At 45.1% G+C, this 26,446-nt stretch overlaps 1 protein-coding gene and 1 pseudogene across 1 annotated transcript in view; both read right to left on the reverse strand.

Annotated features, from left to right (window-relative positions):
• RNF11 (ring finger protein 11) overlaps nucleotides 1-12,514 on the reverse strand; it is a 30,883-nt gene extending 18,369 nt beyond the window's left edge. Inside the window, exon 1 of the mRNA XM_085886439.1 lies at nucleotides 12,161-12,514. Coding sequence (XP_085742565.1) covers nucleotides 12,161-12,268 — 108 coding nt within the window. The 5' untranslated portion in view covers nucleotides 12,269-12,514. The remainder of the gene's footprint in view (nucleotides 1-12,160) is intronic.
• Nucleotides 12,515-14,444: 1,930 nt separating this feature from the next.
• On the reverse strand, nucleotides 14,445-16,551 carry LOC147025446 (uncharacterized; annotated as a pseudogene).
• Nucleotides 16,552-26,446: the final 9,895 nt, after the last annotated feature.

Here is a 26,446-nt window from a genome sequence, read left to right on the forward strand (position 1 = left end):
TTACGATTTTTAATATTTTTTTTTCGTAATTTTTTTCTATAATACATCTTTTATTTGCAGGTAAAGTGGGAATTTAACGATGGCTCGTAATTTAACTGACGAGGAGCATATTACGGTACTGTATACATTACTGTATACCTACTTTTGCAGCCCCCTGTATATACTGGGTGTCCCAAAAGTCACCTCAGGATTTAGAAATTAAATAACATTTCTATTTTTTAATAATTGATGATTATTTTTAGACCAAAAGAAAATGTACAAAATGGAGATAAATTTGCTTTATTTTGAAAAATGATGCAGCTGAGATGTCCTTCATTTTCGTCTTCGCAGAGACGGGTTCTTTCGACAGCATTTTCCATAACAGCGGACAATAACTCTGGCTGCAGCCCTCAAATTTCTGCACAGATGTTGTCTTTGAGCTGCTGAATTGTATGGGGCTTATTGATGTATACACACTCCTTTAGGTAACCCCAAAGAAAATAATCGGGAGGCGTCAAATCAGGAGAACGTGATGGCCACTAAATTTCTGGATTTCATGAAATTATTCGGTGTCCATGCTCTTTAGGTGAGAATAATTGATCGATGAAATTTAAAATAAAATTCCACGATTTTGGTTCTTTGTTCAGTTGTGAATTTTTACATGGGTAATTTCCAAATGTTAATCTAAATTCTGAAAAGAAAAGAAAAATAAATTATTAAATATACCATCAGAGATGGGGAATCCCCCGCCATTGAATGAAAAAGGTCATACATATTCCAGATAATGAGAGGTGAATTGGAACCAAGACACCATTTGGTCATCATCTCGAAAAAGTTTCCCAGGGGTAAGGAACGTAGTAACCAAAAATAATTAAAATCAGAAAAGCGGTTTTCCATTTATTACAAAAAACTTTTTTTTTTCAAAATGGCCGCCCCAGTCGGCCATCTTGGATCCGGCCAAGCCCAAAATCAATAGGGTTCTTCCTTTTCAGGTGGTACATGTGTGACTCAAATTTCAAATCGACATGGCAAACAGTTTATGAGTTATCGCACTCACAGCTATAAATGTTGACGCCCGGACGGACGGACGGACGAACGACCTGGGTGACAACAATATCCCCCTTCCGCCACGCGGCGGGGGATAAAAAACAGAAATGTTATTTAATTTCTAAATCCCAAGGTGACTTTTGGGACACCCTGGATATATTTACAATCATCCAGTCAGATTCTGCAGCCTGGGTGAGATATGCACAGTTCTCTGGAAAATCCAGTGATGAGTGGTGTCACAAAACCCAGGTTTTTTTTGATAAATACTGATGTCCAACGGAGCAGTTGGGTGAGAGTTGTCCAAAGTCTTTATTTATTTGAAAGATTGGACAAAATTAATGCAACACACTGGGATGGCACGAGGGTCCGGTGATATATCGAAATACCAGTGTAATTTTTCATATTGATATACCGGTATTGAAATTTTGAATATACCGGTAATGTATACAGGGAAAAAAACGATATGAAAAAAAACGTAATCGGTATATCACCAACAAATCAAAGAAAGGTGTTCACAATCTTTAAATACCGCACATGATTTTAAAAGGTTTGATGCACTCGGCTGCATTTGGAAGAGTGGAACGTATGACATAAAGACATACCAGGAAGTAGGTACAGTAGGTTTTAACTTTTAACTCTCAGCACATGAGCACCGTACAGGCAATCACATTTGCTTTGCCCTCGTGGCTGTTTTTATAGCAATTGCCAATTGCTTATTTTGTATGAATTTGGTGTGCTTTAGAAAGCCTGTGCTGATTACTGACATGGAGATCCATAATCGTCATACCATCCTGTGCCAATTTACCGATTACGCGATCCGCAGTAGTCAGACTGGCCTGTGCCGATTACCGATACAGCGATCCGGAATAATCATACAGGACTGTGCTGATTACCGGTACGGCGATCTGTGAAAGTCAGACCGGCCTGTGCCGATTACCGATACGGCAATCCACAGTAATCATACCGGACTATGCCGATTACCGATACGGCAATCCATAATAATCATACCGGACTATGCCGATTACCAGTACAGCGATTCGCAATAATCATACCGGACTGTGCCGATTATCGGTACAGCGATCTGTGAAAGTCATACCAGCCTGTGCCAATTTACTGATTACATGATCCACAGTAGTCAGACTGGCCTTGCATTTGCTAATATCGGAATACGTAATTGACCGTTGTATCATTACGTATTTTTGGAACCTGCATTAAAAAAATTGGCTTTTAATACTGACATACCAGTATATACCGGTATGAGCCTACCGATATACATCAATTTTGGAGGAAAAAAATCGATACAGAGAGAGCCGAGATGGCACTGCACACAGCAAAGCAAATGGTGATGCTCTCCTCTCAGTTTGCTTCTTATACAAACTGTTCACAAACATTCCAGAAAATCCTATCCCCTGGGAAACCACTCTTAAAATAAGAAACTGTTCTATAATCAGAGAGAGCCAGAAATTGCTAGTTCCACAAAATAGTTCTACATCGAGAAGAGGACAGAATTTCCCTGAAGACGCATGATAAATAAATAAGCTGTAACATCTACCATCAACATTCCACGTGTCACGTATTTATATTACTGTACTTTACTCTAAATTACAATCAACAGATTACATCAGCCAACCTTAGAGTCAGGTCAGCTCAGGTATGGGAGCTTGCACTGTAACAGCGCACCACTGCGTCCACTTCCCACTGGTACTCCAGGGGCCTCCGTCTGGCCATCCCCCAAGCAGATGCCTGGCCCATCCCCATCTCCTTGAGATGTCGATCAACCTGCTGCAACCACGAGGCACGTGGTCGGACCATTGGCTCCACAACTCACGAGGCTTCCTCGCTGAGAGAATCTGGTGAGCAGGATTAGCATCAGGAAAACGAGCCACATGTCCATACGGCCGCAGATGACACACGGACTATACGGGTCATAAATCTCATCTGAGTCTCCCTCAGCAACCGCTCGTTGGACACAAAGTCCGACCAGCGATAGTCAAGGATTCTCCGAAGTGACCTGGTACTGAAGGAGTTAAGTCTCCATCTCAGATCCCTGGTCAGAGTACGAGTCTCATCCACAGACAAAGATGGGAAGCACCAAGGACCTAAATACTCGGACTTTCATCCTCCCGCACAAGTACCGACAGCGCCACACCACATGATCCAGTGAATCCATGACTCGACAGGCCTGACCCAGACGTCAATTGACCTCTGGCTCACAGCCAGCAGAGACATGAATATCACTGCCAAGGCAAGTGAATCTCCATGTGACCTCAACATCCTGACCACAAACAGGTACAGACAAGATAGCAGCATCCAAGATGTCATTGAAAGCCCCCATATTCATTTTGACCAAGGAAATCCATAATCCTAGCAGCTCAGACTCCCAATTCAGCATCTCGAGGGCACCAAAAGGATATCCAGAATCTCAAAAAGATGACTGCATCGTCTGCAAAATCAAGGTCAGAGATCTTGACATTCCCAAACGATGCACCACAGCTTGATCTCTCCAGCATCCTCCCCAGAATGCAGTCCATACAAGCACTGAAAAGTGTGAGGGAGAGTACACACCCTGACGAACCCAAGTAACAACTGGAAAAAAAAAAGTCAGAGATGGTACCACCACATCTCACAGCACTCTCAGTACCAGAGTATAGTTTATACATCAAATTGATTAGTTTTGGTGGTACCCCACGAAGACTGGGAATCCTCCAGAGGGCATCCCAATTCACTGAATTGGACGCTTTGCATAGATCAACATCGGCTGCGAGCAGCCCCTGCCGAAACACACATCTGCGTTCGGTGAGGACCTGAAGAGCAAGGATATGCTCAATCATTGAACTCTTGGGTGTAATGCCTGACTGCTCTGGACGCTGCTGCTCAAGCAGATGGTGGCGAACCCTATCTAGAATTATCTGAGCAAAGACATTGCCCGTCACTGAGAGCAGCGTCACCCCTCGGTAGTTGTTGCAGTTCTGGCAATCACCTTTCCCTTTCCAGAGAGGGACAAGGCCCCTCTTCCAGTCAGTTGGGATGATGCCTCTGTTCCAGACAGAGCACAGATCTGCATGCAACGACACGAGTGCAGCATTTCCACCAGCATTGAGAAGTTCAGCGTGGATGCCACAGATCCCAGGAGCTTTACCACATTTCAACTGGTTCTCGTGGGGCAGATAACAGCAATTTTTGAGAGGAATCGTGCAAATGATGACACAAGCATCAAATTTGGCACATTTGTTCTCCAGGGGATTCTAATCAAATCTGCCTGATTGACCATTTGAAAATCCAAATTTTGAAAAATTTGAAAAAAAAAAAAAAACTTCAAAAAAGTCAAGATCACGAATCAATGTTGGATGCTGGATGAGATTGGTGAATGTTTCAGAAACATCATCAAAGACGTTCCAAGTCTGCCATGCAGTTTTCTTCCCTTTACCGCGGAAGGCAGACACGACGTCACATCCAGTGAACGCATGGAAGTATGGGATCCCTCTAGCTTTCTCAGGCCCTATTGCAGAAACAACCTCATGGACTGGAATCCATCGCACCTTGGCTCCTTGGCCAAAGGCAATCCACATGTTCTCAAGACCTAGTTCCTGTAAGGATGGCAGTACAGATATTACTATGACTAGTACGTCCGTGTCATTAGCCTTCATGATAATGGACTTGCCACCATCCGTCGTTGCATCCCTGGCATGTACGAATATTCGAGTGTCAGCTTCTTCATGACAACATGGAGACACAGCATCCAGTGACTTCCTTGTGTTGCTTTTGGCATCTTCTCCTTTTGTGACAATGACTGTGCTTGTCGTCTGTGCTTCACACATCTTTTCCGCAAGGAAGTGAAACAGCTCAGTCTTGTTGCTGTCATCTCGGAGAAAGCTTCTCCAGTTACTTGGGGTCTTACTGGTTCCTGTCACTCTTCTTCTGATTCCTTGCCCCCTTTTCGACCTTTCCTCGGACTTCAGACTTGACTTATTGTACACATCAAACACTACGTCCACCCTCTCGTACCTGGCACCATAGGATTCCACCTTCGGGATGATGTCTTCTTTTGCATAGTCATCAAATATCTTTGAAGTGCGTGGAGGTAGGGCATTGATAAGTGCTGAGCCATCAATGATGACTGCATCTCCCCTTGGTTCTCTGTCTGGGATGTTCACTTGTGCTTCAAGAATTTCAGCCAGCTATGACTTCAATATTTTTTGAATTTTTTTTTTTTTTTCAAATTTTTCAAAATTTGGATTTTCAAATGGCCAATCGGGCAGATTTGATCAGAAAGCCCTGCAGAACAGAAATGCCAAATTTGATGCTTGTATCATAATTTGCACGATTTTTCTGCTATCTACTACACCATTCACCACAGCCTGTGTTTCCAATAAACGAAGGTGGACCACAGTTGATTGTAGGGTCAGCAATCGGAATAGTAACAACCCAGATGTCCAACTCAACAGCTGGTGGGTCAGCCTGGTACAGCAACTCAAAGTAAATGGCCCAATGGGTCTTCACTTCGGACCCCTCTGTCAAGAGTCCACCACCTTCCGCTCGAACTGCAGTACACCGAGGGATGGGCTTGGAGGAACGTAATGCACGAATTCTCCTGTAAGCGGGACGAGAATCACTTGACCACATGTGATGATCTACCCCCTCACAGATTCCTCGCACACATGCCTCATTGTCCACCCTCAGCACACGTACAGTTTTATGCTGCAGCTCCCTGAACAGCTCAACTCGACCATTAAGCTTGGCCCTGCGACTCTGGTCAATGATATCCAGTGTCCCTTGAGAGACAAAATTCTTCTTCACCCTGCAGCCAGTTCCAAGTTATCCACCTGCAACAGCATGGTAGTCTTGAAAGTACTCCACAACTCTTCAAGATTCCCAAAGCAACCAGACCCCCCAAATCCCCACTCAGCCTGCTCACAAATACCTCAGCTACCTTCTCATCCTATATCTTGCCAACATCCATCCGAGGCTGGGATGGTACCATTCTCCCGGATTTAAGCTGCAACTTCAGAGTTGCGACAACAAGCCTGTGGTCGGTATTGAGGAATTGAGCACTCTGGTAGACCATGCAGTTCTGGACCATCCTCCAGTGACCATCAACGAGGACATGGTCAATCTCCTTTGCCACACCGCCAGCGTTGGAATACAAAGTCCAGCGATGAGCTTGTGGGCGCTGAAACCATGAACCAGCCACTCTAAGACAATGACTTCTTGAAAAGTAAAGGAACTTAGTGCTATTCAGGTTCACAGTTCCAGACCCATGGAGACCAACACACACCAACCCTATCAGTGCCAATCAATGCATTGAAATCCCCCAAGACGAGAAGAGTATCTCGCCTGGGGCACTGATCCACCAGACTCGAGCGCGACATAGAATGTGTCCTTCACAGTGAGATCACACTCCTCAGTCGGAGCTTAGACAGAGACCAGGGAAATGACACCCAAGGAGTGACGAATCCTTAGTCTCATGATACGCTTGTTGACCGGTGTTATACTATACCTTTGCGTGTTATATAATCAACAATATATTCCATATCAAATCACAAGGTAAACTTGAGAGTTCCCAAAACACCTTACCCTATGAGTCTTGAGAAACAAGGACATGGACGATCGGGACCAGATTCCAGACAATTTGCCAAATTCAGGACCAATGTGCTGCTAAACTACAGGTTTGTATTCCAATATATGTTTCGATTTGTGTTGTACCATGTTCAAAATATAACATTCAGTTGAAAGCAAGTTGTTCCTCTATAGACAGACAGACCTTCCCAATGAACCAATTGCTTAGCCCCACTTTTTGTTTCGCATGCGTGGGGTAAAAAAACGCTCTCCATGCACGCAACACAATATACCACTAAACAGTCACTCATACATGATTTGGACATAACCAAATGTCCATGATTTGGACATAACCAACAACTTCAAAAATATCCTTTTTCCCAACCAACACAGATTCTTTACCAGAATCATCAGCAAACATCAGGGAGAATCAACAGCCATTCAAACTTAAACTCTAAAATGCTGGAAATTTTGGAGAAACAAAGTCTGAGAACTTTGGAACTCAAATCTACAAGTTAGTCACATTCTCTGGGTGACTACCTTCCTGAGGCACTCTGTACCTCGGGAGGCTTTATTTTTGTATACTTCGTCGAGGCTTGTATAAGAGCTAACACAGAACATATAACAAAATGAGCAGGAGACAAGAAGGGGCGAGAGAGGGAAGCACAACAGTATGGAACAGGGACATCAGGAGATCTGTGGAAGGGAGAGGGATGTGGTGGAGTACTCAGGGTAAACAAGATGGATACTACAGGGGCTTTCAGGAAGGAAAACAGAGAATTTAAAGAAGGGTGGGTTTGGGGTGGATTAACAGGGGTAGGCTTCATCTCCAATTTGACTTCAAACCTTTCAGCCTCCCTTTCAGCCTCCCTTTCAGTGGAAAGGAAAGCCATCTCGTTCTTCTCTTGTTACTGTACATGTGAAGCTCACCAGAAAGACCAGTCATTACTCACCATCTCGGTTTTTCATGGTGGAACCCATGAAGGCCAGTCCTTTGGCATTGGTTGGTGTAGCCTGGTGCGTCATGGGGCGCAGAAACGTTCCGCAATTTCATACCATTACCCCCAAGACAGTCACGTTGCATCGCATTGGTGTGGCCCACACTCAAGTATGAAGACGAAGTCATCACTCTGCTCGTCTTTCGGATGAGGGCAAGAATTATGGATTTGTTCAGGGTGCCAGCTATAACTTGCGTACTCTTCACAAAAAGACTGTGAGAAATTGAACTTCGACAAACAACCACTGCTGGCTGAGACGTCCTGCAGCTTAATGTCCTTCGGATGGATATGCACACACGTTGACGCTTCACTCAGCATGCTGAACACGAGGATGACAGTTCAAAACAAATTCAAACCTCGGCTCGATAGCTCAACGACTCATGCATAAACCTATCACAAGAGCAGGCATCTACGAGTCTGGCACAACCGTTTATAGATGCATCTACTTGTAGCAACTGTTACAAAAGTTATAATTTTTTTTGTTTATTTTTGCACCGTGCTCATTATTCTCACTGGCGAAGAAGTGACGGGTTAACTTCCCCCAAAGTTTGGGTGTTTTAGTACTGCTCTTACAATACACCCTCCCACAAGGAGTGGCACTATACCACACGGATTTACATACAGAGAATTGGAGTCCTCCCCCATCCTGAATCCCTGGGGCTACAGTTTTTTTTTTCTTTAACCACTTAAAACCTTCCAATACACACCACGAGTACAGCCACCAATTTTCAACTCATTCCATCCAAAGGTTCAGGAGGGCATAGAAGTCAGATATACAAAACAACAAACAAAGCACTCAAAAAGTCTTACAGAGCGTTGGTGCTGCCAAAGCAGTTTCTTGGCAGGTGTTATACTGGGTGGTTTTCCATTGTCGCCCCAGCATTGTTTGTCCATGCTCTATCCAATTAAATGCTGAGTATCATTTTTTAAATCTTTGGTACGACTCAGCCGTGGTTTGAACCACCGACCTCCCAGACTCAGAGTGGATGCTATAACCATTAAACCACCAAGTCTGGTGCACAAACAAAACACACCAAGAAAACACTTGTTGACATAAAGTATGATGATGAACATACAATGAACAAAGGTTCCATCAAAACAGCTCTGAACGTCAAATTTGGTGCAAACTTATCGGGCATGAACACGATAACGCACGCGTGATGACTTTGTAGTTGCCGGGACAATGGCTGCATTCAAGCTGCATGTCTCGCTGATCAAGTAAGGCAACCTATGTTTAAAAACAGCACAAAAAGGCATTCCATCAAGCAATCAAAGTGAGGCGCAAAGCAATACATTTCAGGATGCATGCGTACTGTGTAGGTGCATTTAGAAATTTAAAAATGGGAAGAGAGAGGGGGTCACAGTCGTGGTGTGGGTTTTCCAACATTAGGCTATCCATCCATCCATTGGGACCATACTCTGTGCAGAGCGTTGGTGCTGCCCAAGCAGTCTCCTTGGCTATTAGGCAGAATCCTAGATGGATCACCACTCCGACATGGGATACCAGCAAGCTGGTACTCAATTTCGCCGACCTCAGAAGGATGACAGGCTGAGTCAACCCCACCTGGTATTAATTCAACAGCCGAGTGGGATTTGAACTCAGAATCTGAGGATCGCAAGCCCACCACCCCAAACCATTAAGCCAACAACAGGCGTGCATTTGGCCATCTGGGCCTTTAATCATGAAAAGTTGCATCTAAAAGATTTTTACATCAGAACTGAGGCATTACGTCACCAAAGGGACACCAATATGTCATATCTGCGGTTCACTTTGATGCGGTCACAAACAAAATCTTTAAAAATCGGGAAACGATTCTGTCCTCGATGATAAATGGCAGCCATCATTGGAACGAGGTTTATGCCTCGTGGACCCTTCACAGGCCCAATTTCCCGAAATCGCTGCAATCCACGTCCCATCACCATGGCATCATCTTCAGGGCAAGAGTTGAAGGAAGGGAGTGCATATTTATCTGGAAAAGTCGGAAAAACTTGCCTTGATATAAATCCCCAATCCAAAACAATGATCTTTACTCCCCTCATTAATCCCACCCCAATCCCTCATCCTTCAAAATCTGAAGTTTTTTTTCCCCCCTGAGAGTTTCCTTCTTTATTTATATTGCCACCCCATGTATCCTCTCCTGCCCCCCCCCCCCAACCCACATTCCTTCCTACACCCATTGTTTGTCCAAGTCCGCCTCTATCTGAGCCGACAACTCCGCTGGTGGTGTTTCCCCTCACCCCTTTCTTCCTCTGTCCTCTGTCCTTTGTCCTTTTCCTTTTGTACTGTTGTGTCCTGATCTGTTCACTATACTGTACCAGTTCTAGCTCTTCCACGAGCCTCGACTATGTATGGAAAAAAAAATTTATTAGCGTTGAGACAAGTAAAGAAATTTGCTTGCACTCCCCCTGCAAGTCCACCAAATCACATTTGATATCACACATTCGAGCAGGATAACTTTAAGGTATGAACACTATTTTTGAGCTGTCGGGTGTAGGTTTATAATCTTGGCCCAGCTATAAACTGCCATCCTGGTGATTTGTGCACCATCCATGGGAGAGACATTAACCTGGAGGACCCGACTGTGAGGTCGACATTCGGATGCCACGGTGTCATTCGAGAAGAGTATGTCAGTTATCGCTGGCACCCCGAATCAATTTTCATATTCCTGCTGCCTTCAGTCAAAGGTCAGGCCTGGCCGGTTCCAAAAGGAATACGAAAAGCTATTCCAACGATGCTGTGTGCCAGTGAGCAAGTGAGTGAGTGAGTGAGTGAGTGAGTGAGCACTGATCCTGAAATCTATAAGGTCATCTATTTCCCTAATTGTGACCCAAACCACCTCTCATCCTTCCTCCTCTCTCTCCCTCTACTCCTCTTCTCCTCTTCTCCCTCCCTAGTCTCCTCTCTCTCCCTCCTCCCCCCCACCTCATCCTCTCTCATCTCCACTGTCCCTAACCCCAGCATCTCTATGTCTGTCTGTCTGTCTGTCTGTCTGTCTGTCTGTCTGTCTCTCTCTCTGTCTGTCTGTCTGTCTGTCTGTCTGTCTGTCTGTCTGTCTGTCTGTCTGTCTCTCTCTCTCTCTCTCTCTCTCTCTCTCTCTCTCTCTCTCTCTCTCTCTCTCTCTCTCTCTCTCTCTCTCTCTCTCTCTCTCTCTCTCTCTCTCTCTCTCTCTCTCTCTCTCTCTCTCTCTCTCTCTCTCTCTCTCTCTCTCTCTCTCTCTCTCTCTCTCTCTCTCTCTCTCTCTCTCTCTCTCTCTCTCTCTCTCTCTCTCTCTCTCTCTCTCTCTCTCTCTCTCTTCTCTTCCCACTCCTCTACCCCCCCTCTCAACATGGCTGCACATTTACAAATGCCCTGTCTTGTAACCCTCTGCCACCAAAGGTGGACAAAGCTTATGTTTTCATCCCCATTTGTCTCTTTGTTTGTGTATAGAATATCTGAAAAAGTTGTGGACAGGTTCGGATGAAACTTGGTGGGCAGGTCGGGTGTGTGACAAGGACAAACCGATGAGATTTTGGTTCACATCTGGGTCCGGGTCCAGATCCAGTCTATCATTGGGATACGAAACGTAAAGGTTCAACCTGGTGGGGGGGTATCCGCTCTACAGAGTGCCCATTCTGGTATTTATTTACTTTCGTTCAATTAGGAAACCGATGCCAAGTTGGTTCGGAAAGGGTCAGAACAGGTAGAAATGCACCATCGGTCACACAAAGTATGTACCTGTATATATATATATATATATATATATAATTTTTTTTTTATGACTTTTAATCTCCGAACGTTTACAATTTAGATTTTTTTTATCGGAATTAAAATAAACAAAAGGATTTAATTTACTGGATTCATAGGTGGTAAGGGACGGAGGAATCATTGTTTTATATCGAGGTCGAGGCTCATGGAAATCTAAAGGATGGAAGGTTAACAAATGATACAGATAAGGTGGGGGAAGCCCCCCCCCCCATATCCGTGCTTGTGGTCCCGTTTACCAGTAACGTGCCGAGCATGACCCCCAAAGGGCCCACAATGAAGCCCTTTGTGTAATTAAACACCCAAACGGAGTCGCTGGGTTCCACGCTCGGGTCTTGTTCGTCCCGTGGACGCAATTCGCACCCGTTCGGTCACGACCAAAGGACCTTCAAGGTGAACGACCTTCAGCAGCCACAACCAAGATGCTCGTTCCGAACCGAGGATCGTAGGTATCACGGGTCGTGCCTCTTTTCGATGTCCAACGAACCTCTCGCCGAGTGAGAGTGCTCTTTGCGTGGACACGTCGACACGAACACCAAAAAAAAAACAACACAAAGTGCTCGAACATCCTGCAACCTGGTGCAACTATCTCCGGCATCCTAAAGACCATCAATAAGAGAGGTCTCTCACCGCGCACGTATCCGGGCCTATGCGGAGTCAGAGAAAGCCTGTTCATCGTTTCCCGACACGAACCGACTGAGGAGAGGCAGCTCCGTCCCGTCTGTGGCCGAACGATCACCGTCCCGATGTCGCGGCCTAGCTAGACACGGTGCCCCCAACCTCGGCTAGTTGCACTGAGGGGCCTCCGCGAGCGTGTGAGGCGGACGCGGAATCTAACCTGGTAGGGGGGAGGTGGGCCCAGGTCTTGCTCTCCGCCGCTTCCGGCATCCGAGTCATGCAGGAGGGACACATCGTCGAGGCTCGCCACTTTCAGGCAGTTTCCCATCACTCAACGCACTCGGCTCATGTACGTGCGGCCCGAGTGAGGCCGAGGGGCGCGGCGGCCGATCGTCGAGTGCCTATCTTAGCGTCTGGATCTCTTTCCGGCCCCTCCGACCACAACTCCTCGCTTCCCTCCTTTCTCACCTGCTCGACCCCTGTCTCCCCCCACACCCCCTTTCTTTTTTAAAATTAATTATTGTATTTTTAATTGTTTGGTTTCCGCCCCTCCACGTCGCGTCTCCTCCCTTTTGTTTACGACCGAACGTTTTATTACCGCGCTCTCTCCCTCTCTCTCTCTCTTTCTTTCTTTGTCCTCGATGACCCACCAGTCCGTCTCGTCGAACCTTTCTCAGACCGGTTGTTGATGTTAGCTTTTTGTGAGAAAGTGCGAGCCGCATTTTCGCTCATGGTTCTTCTGAGTTTCTGACCTGTACGTACAGGTACAGGTACAGGTACAGGTACAGGTACAGGTACAGGTACAGGTAATGACGTAACCGATACATCGGCATTGAGGACGTGACGGAACAAAAGGAACAGTTGCACAGAGAGGAGGGAAACGCATCAACAGCTGGGTTCAGGGGGGCAAAATACAGGGAAACTTGAACAAATCAGGGATGTGAGGAGGAAAGAAGGGTAGGGGAGGGTTAATGGGGGTACAAAAGGTCATGGTTTTGGATGAGCGATGATCTGAGAAGGTGGTAAACAACTGTCTTGAAGCTTCTGGAGGGAAGAACGAGGAGGTTGGTGGTTTGACTCGGACGTGTCGGCTGGTGACGTCATACATGCGGAACGTTCACCCCCCCCCCCCCCCAAGGCGATGAGCCATTGCTGCGCTCACATGTCTGTGCATCTCAAGTTACCAGGAGTGCAACGAGAAAGCTGGAGGGAGTCAGTACGAGTACGGCCCTCGTCCCGAATGTGGAGTGTAAAGTCGACAAATAGACCTTCTCTACTTCACCCTATACTCCTTTTAGTCCGTCGTGGTTAATTTGCACAACACAGACAATGTGGGACCCCCACCACGCCCCCCCCCTTATAAAAATTCTGGTTGCACCACTGTCAATTACTCATCACTTCTTGAGTATTTTTTTTCTTAATAAAGGGTGTCAGAGTGTCGCTTTGATAGAGATATACGGACTCGGTAGTTACTACAATTCGAATACCGAGCAGATCGCCAGTACCTGTTGACGTTGATACAGCGTACCTGTCCTCCCCACACAATCACAAGTCCTCAACTCAATTCCTCTCCCCACCACAATTCTTAACCCCCCCCCCCTTTCCAGCACAATTCCTCACACCTCCTCCCCACCCCAAATATTCAAAGCCTCTCCCCACCTCAATTTTTCAAACCTCCTCCTCTCCCCAATTCTCCAAACACCCTCCCCACTCCAGTTCTTCAAAACTGCCTACCCACCCCAAGTTCTCAACCCCCCCCAAAAAGCAAGTCCTCAACCCCCCTCTTCCAACTTTTTGCCCTCCCCCTCCTCAACTCTGTACTCCCCTCCCCCTTTCTTCTTGAAACTCCCAACTCCCCCCCCCCACCACCCTTAAGGAAAATCAGACATAGGAGGAATCTCCTCAAACCATGATGTCTAAATGATATAGTCGCTCACATAACTCAATCTATCCTGGTGTTGGCTTAACCATCAAGGTGGCTGGTAAATATTGTTACGAATTCTGGCCCGCCTGGCATGCGAGCGATTGCATGACTCCAATCGCAACCGCGTCGCCCACCGGACGGACAATTCAGTCGTGACCCTCCTGGAACTACCGCCAGGAGCCAGTCACGGGTGGAGGTTTAACCTCATCACGATCGTGCCAATTGCCCACCCGCGCAGGATAGGGTTGCTCGCCAAATTCGACCGACCTAAGTACCTGCGTGAGTAGTCAACCGGGCGATCGTACCTCGCCGCAGGTCGGCCAAGGACACGAACCGCTTAAGCGACCCGTTCCGTGCTACAGTGATAACCGAGCGGTGTTATCAACGAACTCGAAGGATCAGATTCTCTTCTTTACCCGGGTGTTCAAAACTCACTACTAATTTATTCCGCGATTCAAGATGGCACTTTCAAAAGGGAAAAAGACGACGAACAGGATACATTTCGAACAAGGACATTTATTATAACACACACGTATTCAGAAGCAAGGCAGTCATGCAATGTACAAGAAACAATAGAAAGCGTTACCACCGAATACAAGCAATGTACAGTCACTTACACAGGTCTACTTATAGGGGCACGGTGCCACAGCAGTCATACAAAAGCAAAGAAAACCCCTCCCCATAGGCAGGGAGGTGGATGGGGTTCGTAAACCTTTATGGCACGGGACCTGGAGAACCGAACGGGTCCCGTGAGACCGGAGGGTCTTACCCGCGCCCTCGTGGCGCGACGGTGAGCAGGTCATGACGTCGACTCCCCACGGCCTCGCCTGACCTCGGGCCCCTGGCGTGGTCAGCGAGCTCTCTCCGGCGTTGCTGCTGGTGCTTTCACGACCCACGACCAAACAAGTTCAGTCGATGAGAGAGGGTCATCTCCCAATCTCTGGAAGGCATCAATGATGGGATCAGTGGGGTCCAATTTAAAGTACTCTGTGATCCACCACTTCTTTGTCACACCCACAAACTTACCACCCCAGTCAGCACCAGTGAAGTAGTGTACCCCGACGAGACCTTGACACTTCTGATGGCCGATGCTCCTCACTCTCTCCACCGCATCGATCTTTCTGAACTTGTTGCCCTTTCCTGTGTGAAATTCCAGTGTGGTCAAAGTTTCCAAACGTCCATGTGCGACGAGGTCAATAAAGAGGACCAACACATCAGTGTCTGGAGATGCAACAACAATATGTCTGAATGCACAGTCCTTTATGCAGTGAAGAACATGAAGAGGGACCTGTGAGTCAGCCTCCTCATGATCATGGGTAAAGAAGTCCTCTTCAAGCCTGTGGGGTGCATTGATTCTGATATTCTTGAGAATCAATGAGCTCTGCACAATCAGCTGGCATACAACATCAACCTTCTTCTTCACCTCTGCTTCATGCTGTCCTGAGATTCTTCTAGCTTCAGAGCCATACATGATATGCGTTATTACGAACTCTAGCATAGGGGAGTTTTTTTAAGTCATTGAAGTCACCTGTGAATTTCCAATTTCTTGCACCGAGAACCTCTTTCCTCAGGGCACAAGATAGATCTATTAGAACCCATGCATCTGTGTCTGCAGTTGCAAACTCAACAGCTTGGCCCACTGACTTCTTCCTCATAACTCTGTGACTCTGCCTACGATTTGGAGGCTCAACAAATTCAACATCTGGCACATGCTGTTCAATCAACTCCTTCAAGTGCTTCTTGTGATTGTCACTTCTCTGCTCATAAATTTTCTTCTCCTTCAACAGATCAAGATAAAAGTCATTTAACTCAGTCATGCTAAGGACACAGTCATCTACACTTAGGGAATCTCTCACATACACAACAAATTCAGCATCACACACATTTCTCACATGTCTATATGCATCGCTATCTCCAAGTTCCTTGCAACGTCTGTCTGCAAACCCAAGACGGTCTCGATGATAGTATTTCTCTAATGCTGCTGCATCTCCAGGATCTGACAGTTCAGCTAGACTCAATCTGACTAAGTCATCATCAGTAGCCCCTTTGATTTCTATAAACCTTTGACCCTTAGGATCCGATACTACTCTGTGCAGCCCTTGTAATGATTTTGGACAAAAAGAACATGTATAGAATATACATTTCTTTTCCTTCAGAAGCACTTTAGCACCTTTCTGCCTTATAAGAGGCCTTGCTGCCTCAGATTTATCTGTCTTTGATTGCCTTCCACGTTTTGGAATCACTGGCAATACATCAGAGATAGAGGATGCATCAGAAAGAGTTGGTGTTTGGGGAAGAGCACGTTTTCTACACATCTCTAAGTTGGCCTTGTTTGCAAGAGGTTTGCAACACTCGCTGTGATAACAGACATTACGGAAATCTGACTCAGACAGGCTAATGAAATGATCTGCCAGTGATTTGAGGTTCACATCACCGAGATTAGCCCGCTCCACCACCTTTTCTTTTAGATGTTTCACGAGTGATATATCATGTTTATCAACAAGTTTCTTATTGACAGAGTCTCCCTCCTTGCAAATGATGCAAGTCCTCACTTCTGCAGCTTTTTGTTGAGACATTTTTTCAGGGAGGTTAAAGTGTTCAGAGCTTGACTGCATGGGCACGTTCACAGTGATACAGGGAAACACCTGAAAATAAAGAAGAAAATAATGGGCAAGATGTGCAGACCACCAGGTTCATATTCAGTTATTCTGCCAACACAGATTTGATAATAATTTTTTAACTAAGAATGCCTTTTGCTTTTTTAAAAATTATTTGATATCATATAATCATAGTCTACCTTAATATTACATTACATAGAATGTTATTTTCATTGGACTTGAATATATGTATCATTCTGTTTTTATGCTATAATTTTAGTCAGAAATGTATGGCACTTATAGGCCACCATACACAAACTAGTTAATATAATGAAAGTTTAAATTTAAATAGAATATTTGACCAAATAACATAATAATTTAGAGACTATGGTTTTACATTATGATATAGGTGGAAGTTTTAGCATACATACCTCTCAAGAGAACCACTTTTCTCCAGTAATTTTCCAAAACATGGCATGATGGATTTGGCACCAGCATGGTTCAATGGGGAAATCCCGGGGAAATCCCCAGAAATACATGGTGTCCCATAAGGGGCAGAACACATCAAGATACATGTATAATGACTATTTTTATTGATCAACACATTATGTAGATCCTAAATCATTTGATTTGAAAGTTTATAATGGTAAAGTTAAAAGTTATGTTTGATGAACAGAAATTTATCATAAAGGAAGTTTTAATGGAAATGTAATTCGATACTGCATTTTTAGGGGGATATGACAATTTAGCTCTGTTAATTGGAATTTATTTCCATAAACAAATATGATCTGTAAGTACCTTATCTTACTTGATTAATCATATTAAACTTATCTATATATTAATACTGAAGGACCAATTTTATGCTCCTCCTCGCGGTCGCTTCACGTTTTTCTCGGTACTGTGACCTGGACTGAAAGAAACTTCGTATCTATAAGAGTGCATCATACGTAGTGGCAATAGTCAAACTTCAACTCTGAAGCAGAATAAACACTTTTCGTCCAAAGAATCCTTAGCAGTTGAATACTTTACTCCATGATGAAACGTTACAGCCGTGTCATCGAAGTCCCTACCCGGGTTAAGGTCTCACGTTAGAGACTTCATACACCATATTTGGTACCTATCTATGTGTCCTATGTCCCATGTAACTATTTTGAGTCCAAAAAAATTCAGTGTCATATTTGTGTGGTCATAATTTGTGCGACCGACAGTGAAAACCAGAGTCCAAAAATAAAAAGGAGTAGTGTACACCAAAAATGTCGTGTACAAGGACGTTTTGTAGGCCTCATTAGGTAAGGCCATGGAGTACATCGACTGCGATCCGGCTCTTACAAGAGCCGCCACTGGTTGTCATATTGAGCTCATGGAACGGAATCCGTCTGTGACGGGACGCTCATCATTATAATTATGGGTATACCCAGAGAGTTTCAAATACATGTTCCTTGAAATACATTACAATTGCCCACCCAAATGACCTTGACCATGACCTTTATACCCTGATCATGACCTCCAATAAAAAAAAAGAATGTCACCATTGAATTCCACACCCACAAAAACCCATATAAAGTGGTACTACATGATATAGTTCAATTATTTTGGCTAATTGACCGTTTGAGGCTATTTATGACCCTGTGGTGACCTTGGACCTATGACCTTGACCTCAGGTCACCTAATAACCATCATAATTGAACTCAGAGCCCCCATAAACCCTATCCTAGACACCAATATTATGAAGCGAACATATTATAGGACATATATAGGATATAGAACATACATATAAAGGACATTATTATGTCTAGGAGCGAAGATATAGGCCAAGAAATATTTGGGCCGCCCCAAATACCCTAAAAGTTCACGAAAAAATTCACCCCGAATTTTTCTGTTAATTTACCCCCTATAGTTGACAAAACTGCAAAAAAATCAATTTTGGCACAAAAATTCTACGAAATTACACATCATAGTGCACTATAACACCAAGTTGGTTTACTCAGCCTGACATCCTTCTGTAATCAGGAAAAATGAGAACCACCTTACAAAAGAGTGAACCATTTGGGTATCCTGCATTGGAGTGACGACCCATCCAGGATTGTGTCCCCGAGCCAATTCAAAACTGACTTAGCAGCACCATGAGTCTGAAGATGTGAAAGGAGTGGTTCTTCTAACTCAATCTCAACAAGGTCCCGCCTCAAACTCTCCTGATCGCCAAATCCATGGGGTGCCGGAATCAGTTTGGTAGTGCTCCAATGAAACCATTCCCTGGCAACTAGGCCCTTCCTCGGTTACGGCGACAAAGACTACACAATAAACATTCCCACCTTCTGGTTGGATCGACCAGGGAAAGGTTTTGGCCCAAATGTTTTACGAACTGGCTGGCCAGGCCTGACACTTCACAGAAGGTGGCAGGAATTTGAAATTGCATCAGGCTTTCGATGATAACTCACCTTCTCTTCTCAATAGACACTGTGGGAGGTCTCCATCCATCCCATCATGTCCATCCATCCCATCATATTATCTTTATCCAGGACTTGACATAACCGACTGCCCATTTGTTGGCTTCAGCAAGATATTCTGCTGTGCAGGGAGTCTCAAGCTATGAGCAGGTAGGCAGGTGGTCTATGGTCTGACTCTTGCCACATTCACGGAGGCAGAAGGTCTGTCAGCATACCCCCATTTTACCATGTTATGCCTTGATCTGCCAACCTGAGTGCGCATTCGGTTGAGAGCTTTCCAGGTACACCACTTGTTCTCAGCTCCTCTGGGGAGCTTCCCTGCAGGTGTCGTACTTATGGTTGTTTGTGGCAGATCTTGCAGGTGAAGCTTCCACAGCTATTTTATTGGACCTCAAGTGGTTCCAGAAAGCCACAGAAGCTCTTTTGGGATTTCAGGTGCTTCCTTACATCCACATGGTTATGCAGAGGATGTCTGGTGTCTTGTAGCTGTCAGGTGCACTCTGATCTGTTGGTGATTGCTCTCCTGATGTCTGGTGGGGCAATCCCAGCCAACACATAGAGGCTGTTCGTGTTGGTGGATTTCAGACAACCTATGATGATTCGGCAGCCTTCGTTGAGCACAGAGTTGAGCTTTCCCATACTGGACATGCACACTCAGTCCAGAAGTAGTAGAGAGCAAGCGATGATATCCTGATTGTATGAGGATCAGCCCCTCACTTTGTGGTGGTTAGTTTTCAAATGTTGATGTTCCATGAGCTGATCTTACATTTGGTCTTCATGACGTGCTCAATAAAGGTCAATGTGCAGTCCAGAGTCACTCCCAGGTAAACTAGATATGGACAGAAGTCCAATGATGTGCTATTTCACTTGATTTTCAGCTGTTTGTTGGTGTCAGTTCCACAGGTGAAAGAGGCTGACCTGTGTCTTCCCTGGATTTGATCGAAGCTGGTTGACAGTGTAGTAGTTAGTCAGTCCAGGTCATGCTGCAGTCAGCGTTTCTTCAATGTGGGTGAAATCGCCTCCTTGTGCAATCACATCAAGATCATCGGCATAGGCAAAACTGTGGGTGTTAGGATGAACAGGCTGATCCTTTTGTTGCCATGAGATGGCAAGTTATCACCAGCACACTGGCTAATTCCTGAAAGACTTTGACCAAAAGTGTTCAAGAGATGTTGGGAGATGTAAGCCGACACCTCAAGATGGTAGAAGTGATTAGGGCTGTTGAAGGAATCGTAGTTGCAATCGACTTCTTTTGTATGCAGCACAAGACTGCAAGTTGCATCGTTCGCTGAAGGCATGGCTGTGCCGCTAATGCAGTGTCCCTCGGAGGTTAGAGCAGGAATTTTGAAGTTGGTCAGGGTGCCGATGATAGCTTGCTTACTCTTCGCAAAGGTCACCCTGGGATATTTAAGGTCCACCAACTCATGCCGCCAGATGGGACACCCAATTTAACATCTACCAGAGGGATGGCACCCACATTGATGGCTCAGCATGCCTACAAGACACCAGGATGACAGTTTGTAGCTGGGCCAAGATTGAAGCCCAGGCTCGACAGTTCAGAGGCAAGTGTGCACACCTCTTGGCCATCCTGCCAGCGTAGTAGTTGGAGTAGTATACTTCCTTCATCAACTCAATCAGGAGGCCTAGTGTCGGCTTAACGGTGAGGTGTCTGGCTTAAGATCCTTGGGTCTTGAGTTTAAGTCCGTGTCTGGCCGCTGAATGAACACCAGATAGGGTTGACTCAGCCTGTCATCCTTCAGAGGTTGGTAAAATGAGTACCAGCTTCCTGCTAATAGGAGCATTGCATCAGCAGCAATCAAGATGCCTCTGAATAAATAAAATAATAACTCAATCAGTAACTTCCTCAAACAATTCCAACAAATTTGTTTAAAAAAAAAAAACCTCTCCTTTGTAAATAAATAAAACAAATAAAAAGGAACATGCTTACTGTCTGTAATTCATTTTGGATTTTACTCAATGGTCCCGTAACTGACCCCTAATCGACGATTCCAATATCTTCCGCTTTGCTTAAGTTAAGGGAACAAGTGTAAAGTTTGCCATTGCTTCCCTTGATCCATTTTTATTATTAGGTCTTACATTTGTTCCTCTCCAATCCCCTGGTATGTATCCTGACTCGAATGAGCCCCTAAAGATATCGGCTCACATGATGCTTATCTGCTCTACCAACTCCCTCATTACACTTGGGTGGATATTTTCTCACCCCGGGGCTGTTATCCTCTTGTAGTTTTTAAAAGATATCTACATACATACTTCCTTTCCACCAACAACTCCTCTAACAAATCTTTCTCACCTCCTTGATAGATCATCTTCGCATCTGCTACATATATCTGTTCTTGCATGATGATGAAGCAAATTAACAACTTAATAAGCTTGCAATCTCATTTTCATCACTAATCACTCTCCCTGTGCTATTCTTCAACAGGCCCACACTTGTCCTCACCTGCCCTTTTGCCCTTATAAGGCCTTGCTCTTCTGTTTAATATCCCTCTCTGAAGCCGTCCTATCTCCTTTTGGCTTTCAGAGTAAGTTTCTCAACTAGTCTCGTTTTCCTGTGATATTTATCCAAATCGAAATCCGGCCATTGTTTTATTCCTAACTCCCCAATACAATACTTAAAGGTATGCTCGGCCAGCCTGGAAACCTACTGGATTGCATGCGTTCGAAGTCCAAATTCAGTCCGCTCGAAATGACTGTGGCCAAACATCCCAGGAAGCAGCCATGATAGTTATTTCATATGTGCGCAGATGTGCATGCCATCACATACGTCAAAGCGCCAAGCCATCTGTCATTCATTTGGAGCATTTTTTTTATTTTCTTTTTTACTCCAGGGATTTTCAGTGACAACTTGTTTTTTTGATCAATATTTTGGTTCTTGCAACGAAACTGCAAAATTATATTCACATGGATGACTAATGTGGACATTGGGAGATTTCCTTGAAATCCTACTTAAGGCAGCGAGTCCTGGACCCCAAGCCCCGTTGCAGCATCTTTGGCAGCCAACTTTCCTGTCCCACGCAAGGCAGGGTCTGTTCGAGCCCTGGGCCCTCACTAACCCTAACCCAGCACTACTCAGTGTTACCACCCACCTCAAAAAACCCCTGACAGCTGAATAACCCAGCCTTAATAGTCTTAAACACAAAATCTGACTACATTTCCAGAAAAACAAACAAATTAAGTGCACTCAGAAATCAATGTTTTATCTCTTTGGGAAAATCATTGAAGTTGTGCGATTATGACTGTTATATTGAATTGATCAGTTAAATTTCTGAGTACAGCACTAGTATTCCAAATTATTACACCTTTATTTAAGATCCCAGTAGTTTAACGTAAATTTGCTTCAATTCTAAACCTTTGCTCAGGTGACTTCTCTCATGTGTCTAGTAAGTGTATTCATGTAACACCTCGCTTCTGTTCACTTATTTGAATGACCATTTTGTGGTGTGAGCTGATTTTCCTTTGTTTTTTAGGTATGGCTACTACTGCCCATTGGAAGCTTGGTGTTGGCTTAACGGTTAAGGTGGTTGGATTAAGATCTTAGGACTTAGGGTCTTGAGTTTAATTCCCCTGTCAATACCCGTTGAAATAACACCAGGTGTGTTGACTCAGCCTGTCAACCTTCTGAGGTTGGAAAAATGAGTACCAGCTTACTGGAAACAAGGGGAATCAGCAGCACAGCCGTGCTCTCAGCAATGATGTAACCAGCAGCCATAAGTAATTATTTGCAGAGAAATACGGTACAAGGAAACTTATTTCGAAGATAAGCACCTGCCAAATTCCATACCACCTTCACTTTTCTTTATTTTCCTTTTGACATCTTCATCAACCTTAGTGCTAGTGCCAACCTTTTATAGCTCCATGCTTCTACAAGGGTGAATCATGCGGGGTGTTGCATCAATCACAAAGTGTGCCGTCCCTCGATGGATGTGAAGTTGGGGGCCTATCTGCGAGGTGAACGTTAAACATCCCACTGTGTCTTTTGTGAAGAGTGGATGAGTTACTCCTGCCATCTTGAACAAATGACAAATTCTTGCCACCTTCAGTTGTATGTCAGACCAGGCCATGGCAGTTGGTAATGAACTTGGGCCAAAAACGTTCCTCAGCTGATTAAAACTGCTTAAAAAGTAGTAGCAGTAGTAGCAGTAGTATTTTTATTTATGGAGTAACATAAACAGCAATACCTTGCTAAGGTGATGTAATAAAATGTCAAGAGTATGTGCATCTGCGATTGCGAACAAGGGGAGATATTCTATTGAGAAAAGTTTGAAGTAAAATGCTGAGAAAATATATCTTCTAAAGATTTATGTTTCTTTGTACAGTAAGTAATACATACCTCGATTTACGTCGTTTGACAAACATGTCGTCATTTAATTATCAATACCACAACCCGATTTGTGTAACCTCAACCCACACTTTCGTCGCTGACAGCATCGTCCTTTCTCGTATCTGTCGTCTCAGCCTTCGCCTCCACTGACCCTGCGACGCGAACTATCTTGCGTTGCGCATTTTTTAGTGTACTGTATCTTATTGTACCCTGTATGATAATTTGTGTAAAAGGTTACTGTACACTAGTGTTCAGTCCAATGTTTTCATCAATTTAATGCAATGTAGGTATGTGTCGAGCATGAAGATGTGCGCATTAACACATCACAAACCCACAACAAAACTAATAACGAGAGTTACAACAATGCGCGTCAACAACTAACGGAACAGGAAGATTCTCAACTTCCCGCTCAGAAAATCAACTTCCGGCGTCACACAGAAAATGATTCAGCACAAAAAACGTCGCTCTTCCGCATTAACCCCGCCCACAATTCACCTGGTCATCTCCGCCCACAGTCCACCCGGCAAATATATATATATATATATATATATATATATATATATATATATATATATATATATATATATATATATATATATATATATATATATATATATATATATATATAAGCAAATACCACCTGTCACTTCACTGACGGGAGTACTTAAGGGGTGGGGGGGGAGAGAAAAAGAAGGGGGGGAGAGAGAGAGAGAGAGAGAGAGAGAGAGAGAGAGAGAGAGAGAGAGAGAGAGAGAGAGAGAGAGAGAGAGAGAGAGAGAGAGAGAGAGGAGAGAGGAGAGAGAGAGGAGAGAGAGGAAAAGAGGGACAGGGAGAGGTAATGGGGAGAGGGAGAGAGGGAGAGAGGGAGAGAGGGAGAGAGGAGAGAGGGAGAGGGAGAGAGGGAGAGAGGAGAGAGGGAGAGAGGGAGAGGGAGAGAGGGAGAGGGAGAGAGGGAGAGAGGGAGAGAGGGAGAGAGGGAGAGAGGGAGAGAGGGAGAGAGAGAGAGAGAGAGAGAGAGAGAGAGAGAGAGAGAGAGAGAGAGAGAGAGAGAGAGAGAGAGAGATGTAAGGGAGGGTGCTGCACTATTCGGAGGGGGTGGAGTGAGGATGGGAAAGAGAGCGAGGAAGGGTGGGGGAGGGGAAGACAGTGTGAGGTGAGAGGAAAGGAAGGCAGACGTGCGGAAGAGTGTTAAATTCCAATTCTTACTGTGCATCAAAATGATTCTGCAGAGAATAACAGTGATAATGGAAAGAAACTAATGCTTGAAATCTATTTTCTACCGGTCATAGTATAAATTTGGCCTGGAGCAAACACTGCCGAAAACGCGTCCGGAGCCAAGCCGTCCGAAGACAAACACCACCCCAATGCATCCGGAGGCACGCACCGCCCTGATGCATCCGCAGGCACGCACGCCCCAACGCTTCCACAGGCATGCACCACCCCGACGCGTCCGCAGGCACGCACTGCTCCGACACGTCCGCAGGCATGCACCGCCCCAACGGCAACCACAGGCGCGCACCGCTCCGACGCGTCCACAGGCACACACCGCTCCGACACGTCCACAGGCACGCACCACTCCGACACGTCTACAGGCATGCACCGCCCCGACGCGTCCACAGGCACACACCGCCCCAACATGTCCACAGGCATCCACCACTCCAGCCTCCGACAAGTCTGCAGGCACACACCGCCTGTAATTGGAGTCATCACTGTCTGGTGGATGGTACAACACACATATAAATATGAGTTGGGAGTGGAGGGAAGCCGTAGCCAGAGGTTTTCCTGTGGGTGTGGGGGAGTGAGAGCAGTGCATGGAGAGTGAGGAATGGAGTCTTTGATGAAGAGAGAAACTCCTCCACCAGGACGAGGCTCAGGTCTGTCACACCGGAGGAGGGAGTAACCAGGGAGAGATACTTGGGAGTCAGAGACATCTTGAGGGAGGAAAGTTTCTGTTAGGCAGATTATATCTGGTTTGTCAGTGGCAACCTGTATGGAAAGATCTGTCAGGTTTGAGCGAAGGCCCTGGATGTTTGAGGTCCACACTGTTGATGAAGAGGGAGGGAGGAGAAGAGGCTTTGTGTGCAGGGAATGAGAGGGGAGGGGAAGGGTAGGACAAAAGAGGAGGGGGGGGGAGGTAAGGAGAATTGTTGAAAGAGTGTGAGGGATTGCAGAAGAGCTTGGGGAGGGGGGTGGATGAGGAGGAGAAAAGGCTCTGTGGTGCTGGGTTGAGGTGCAGTGGGGAGTAATAAGTGAGGGGGTGGAAGGCAGTTGAGGATTTGAAGAAGTGGAGTGATGAGATGGAGGAGAGAGGGCAGGGGAAGGAGGCAGCTTTGTGGATGCAAGGGGGGGAAACTTTGAGAAGGGTGAGTGAGGGGGGATGAATGGTGGGAGAAGGGTGAGTGGGGAGAATTGAGGGAGAAAGGTGAGGGGGGAGTTTTTGAGAAAAGTGAGAGGGAAGCTTGGAGGGAGAAGAGTGTGATGGTTGCTTTGAGAGTTCAGGATGAGAGGGGTGAATTGGCATTGATGTTGGAAAAAAATGACAACTGAAGGAAAGAGAACAAGCATAGCAAACTGGGGATATTTTTAATTCTTAGTTCGGAAATGCGACAAAAAACATTTCTTGATGGATGCAATAAAGGCGAATTAAGAGAATGAAGAGAAGAAACGTTGTAACAGTTGGACTTTCGAGACAAGGTATGAAGGAGAGGTCAAATTGAGAGCAGTCTGTTGAAGTAGAAAGAGTCGTGAATTATGATACAGTAATGAGAACCACACGTGTAAAACAGGAAGATGAAGCATTCTAAGAGATCGTTTTTATTGTCATTATTATTATTTTTTGAGAGAGTTTTCATCAGATTCGGTAAAGAAAGGTTGAAGAAAACAATTGTGAGATGAATAGTGAATTTGGATCGGTAAACGCAGAGGGTGGAAACAGATCATGTGGTTTGGAAGAATCACGTGGCTATGAGAGGTGTATTGTCAAAAGTGAAATCATTTCTTAATTTATTTTCAATAAGGATTGCGTAAAATTCGGAAAAGGGAAGGTTGAAGTAAAATCGTGGAGGTGTATGGTGAATTTGGATCGGTAAATGCGGAGTGAAGCTGATGGGTCGATGGAAAGTATCAAGAAGAGGGTGGAGAGACACACGTGGTTACAGGTGATGTATAGTTAGGAAGGATACCAGGAAAATTATTA

This window comes from Eptatretus burgeri, chromosome 6, assembly GCF_056783735.1.
Source record: "Eptatretus burgeri isolate ZD-2024b chromosome 6, Ebu_testis_v1, whole genome shotgun sequence".
In the NCBI taxonomy this organism is placed as follows: domain Eukaryota; kingdom Metazoa; phylum Chordata; class Myxini; order Myxiniformes; family Myxinidae; genus Eptatretus; species Eptatretus burgeri.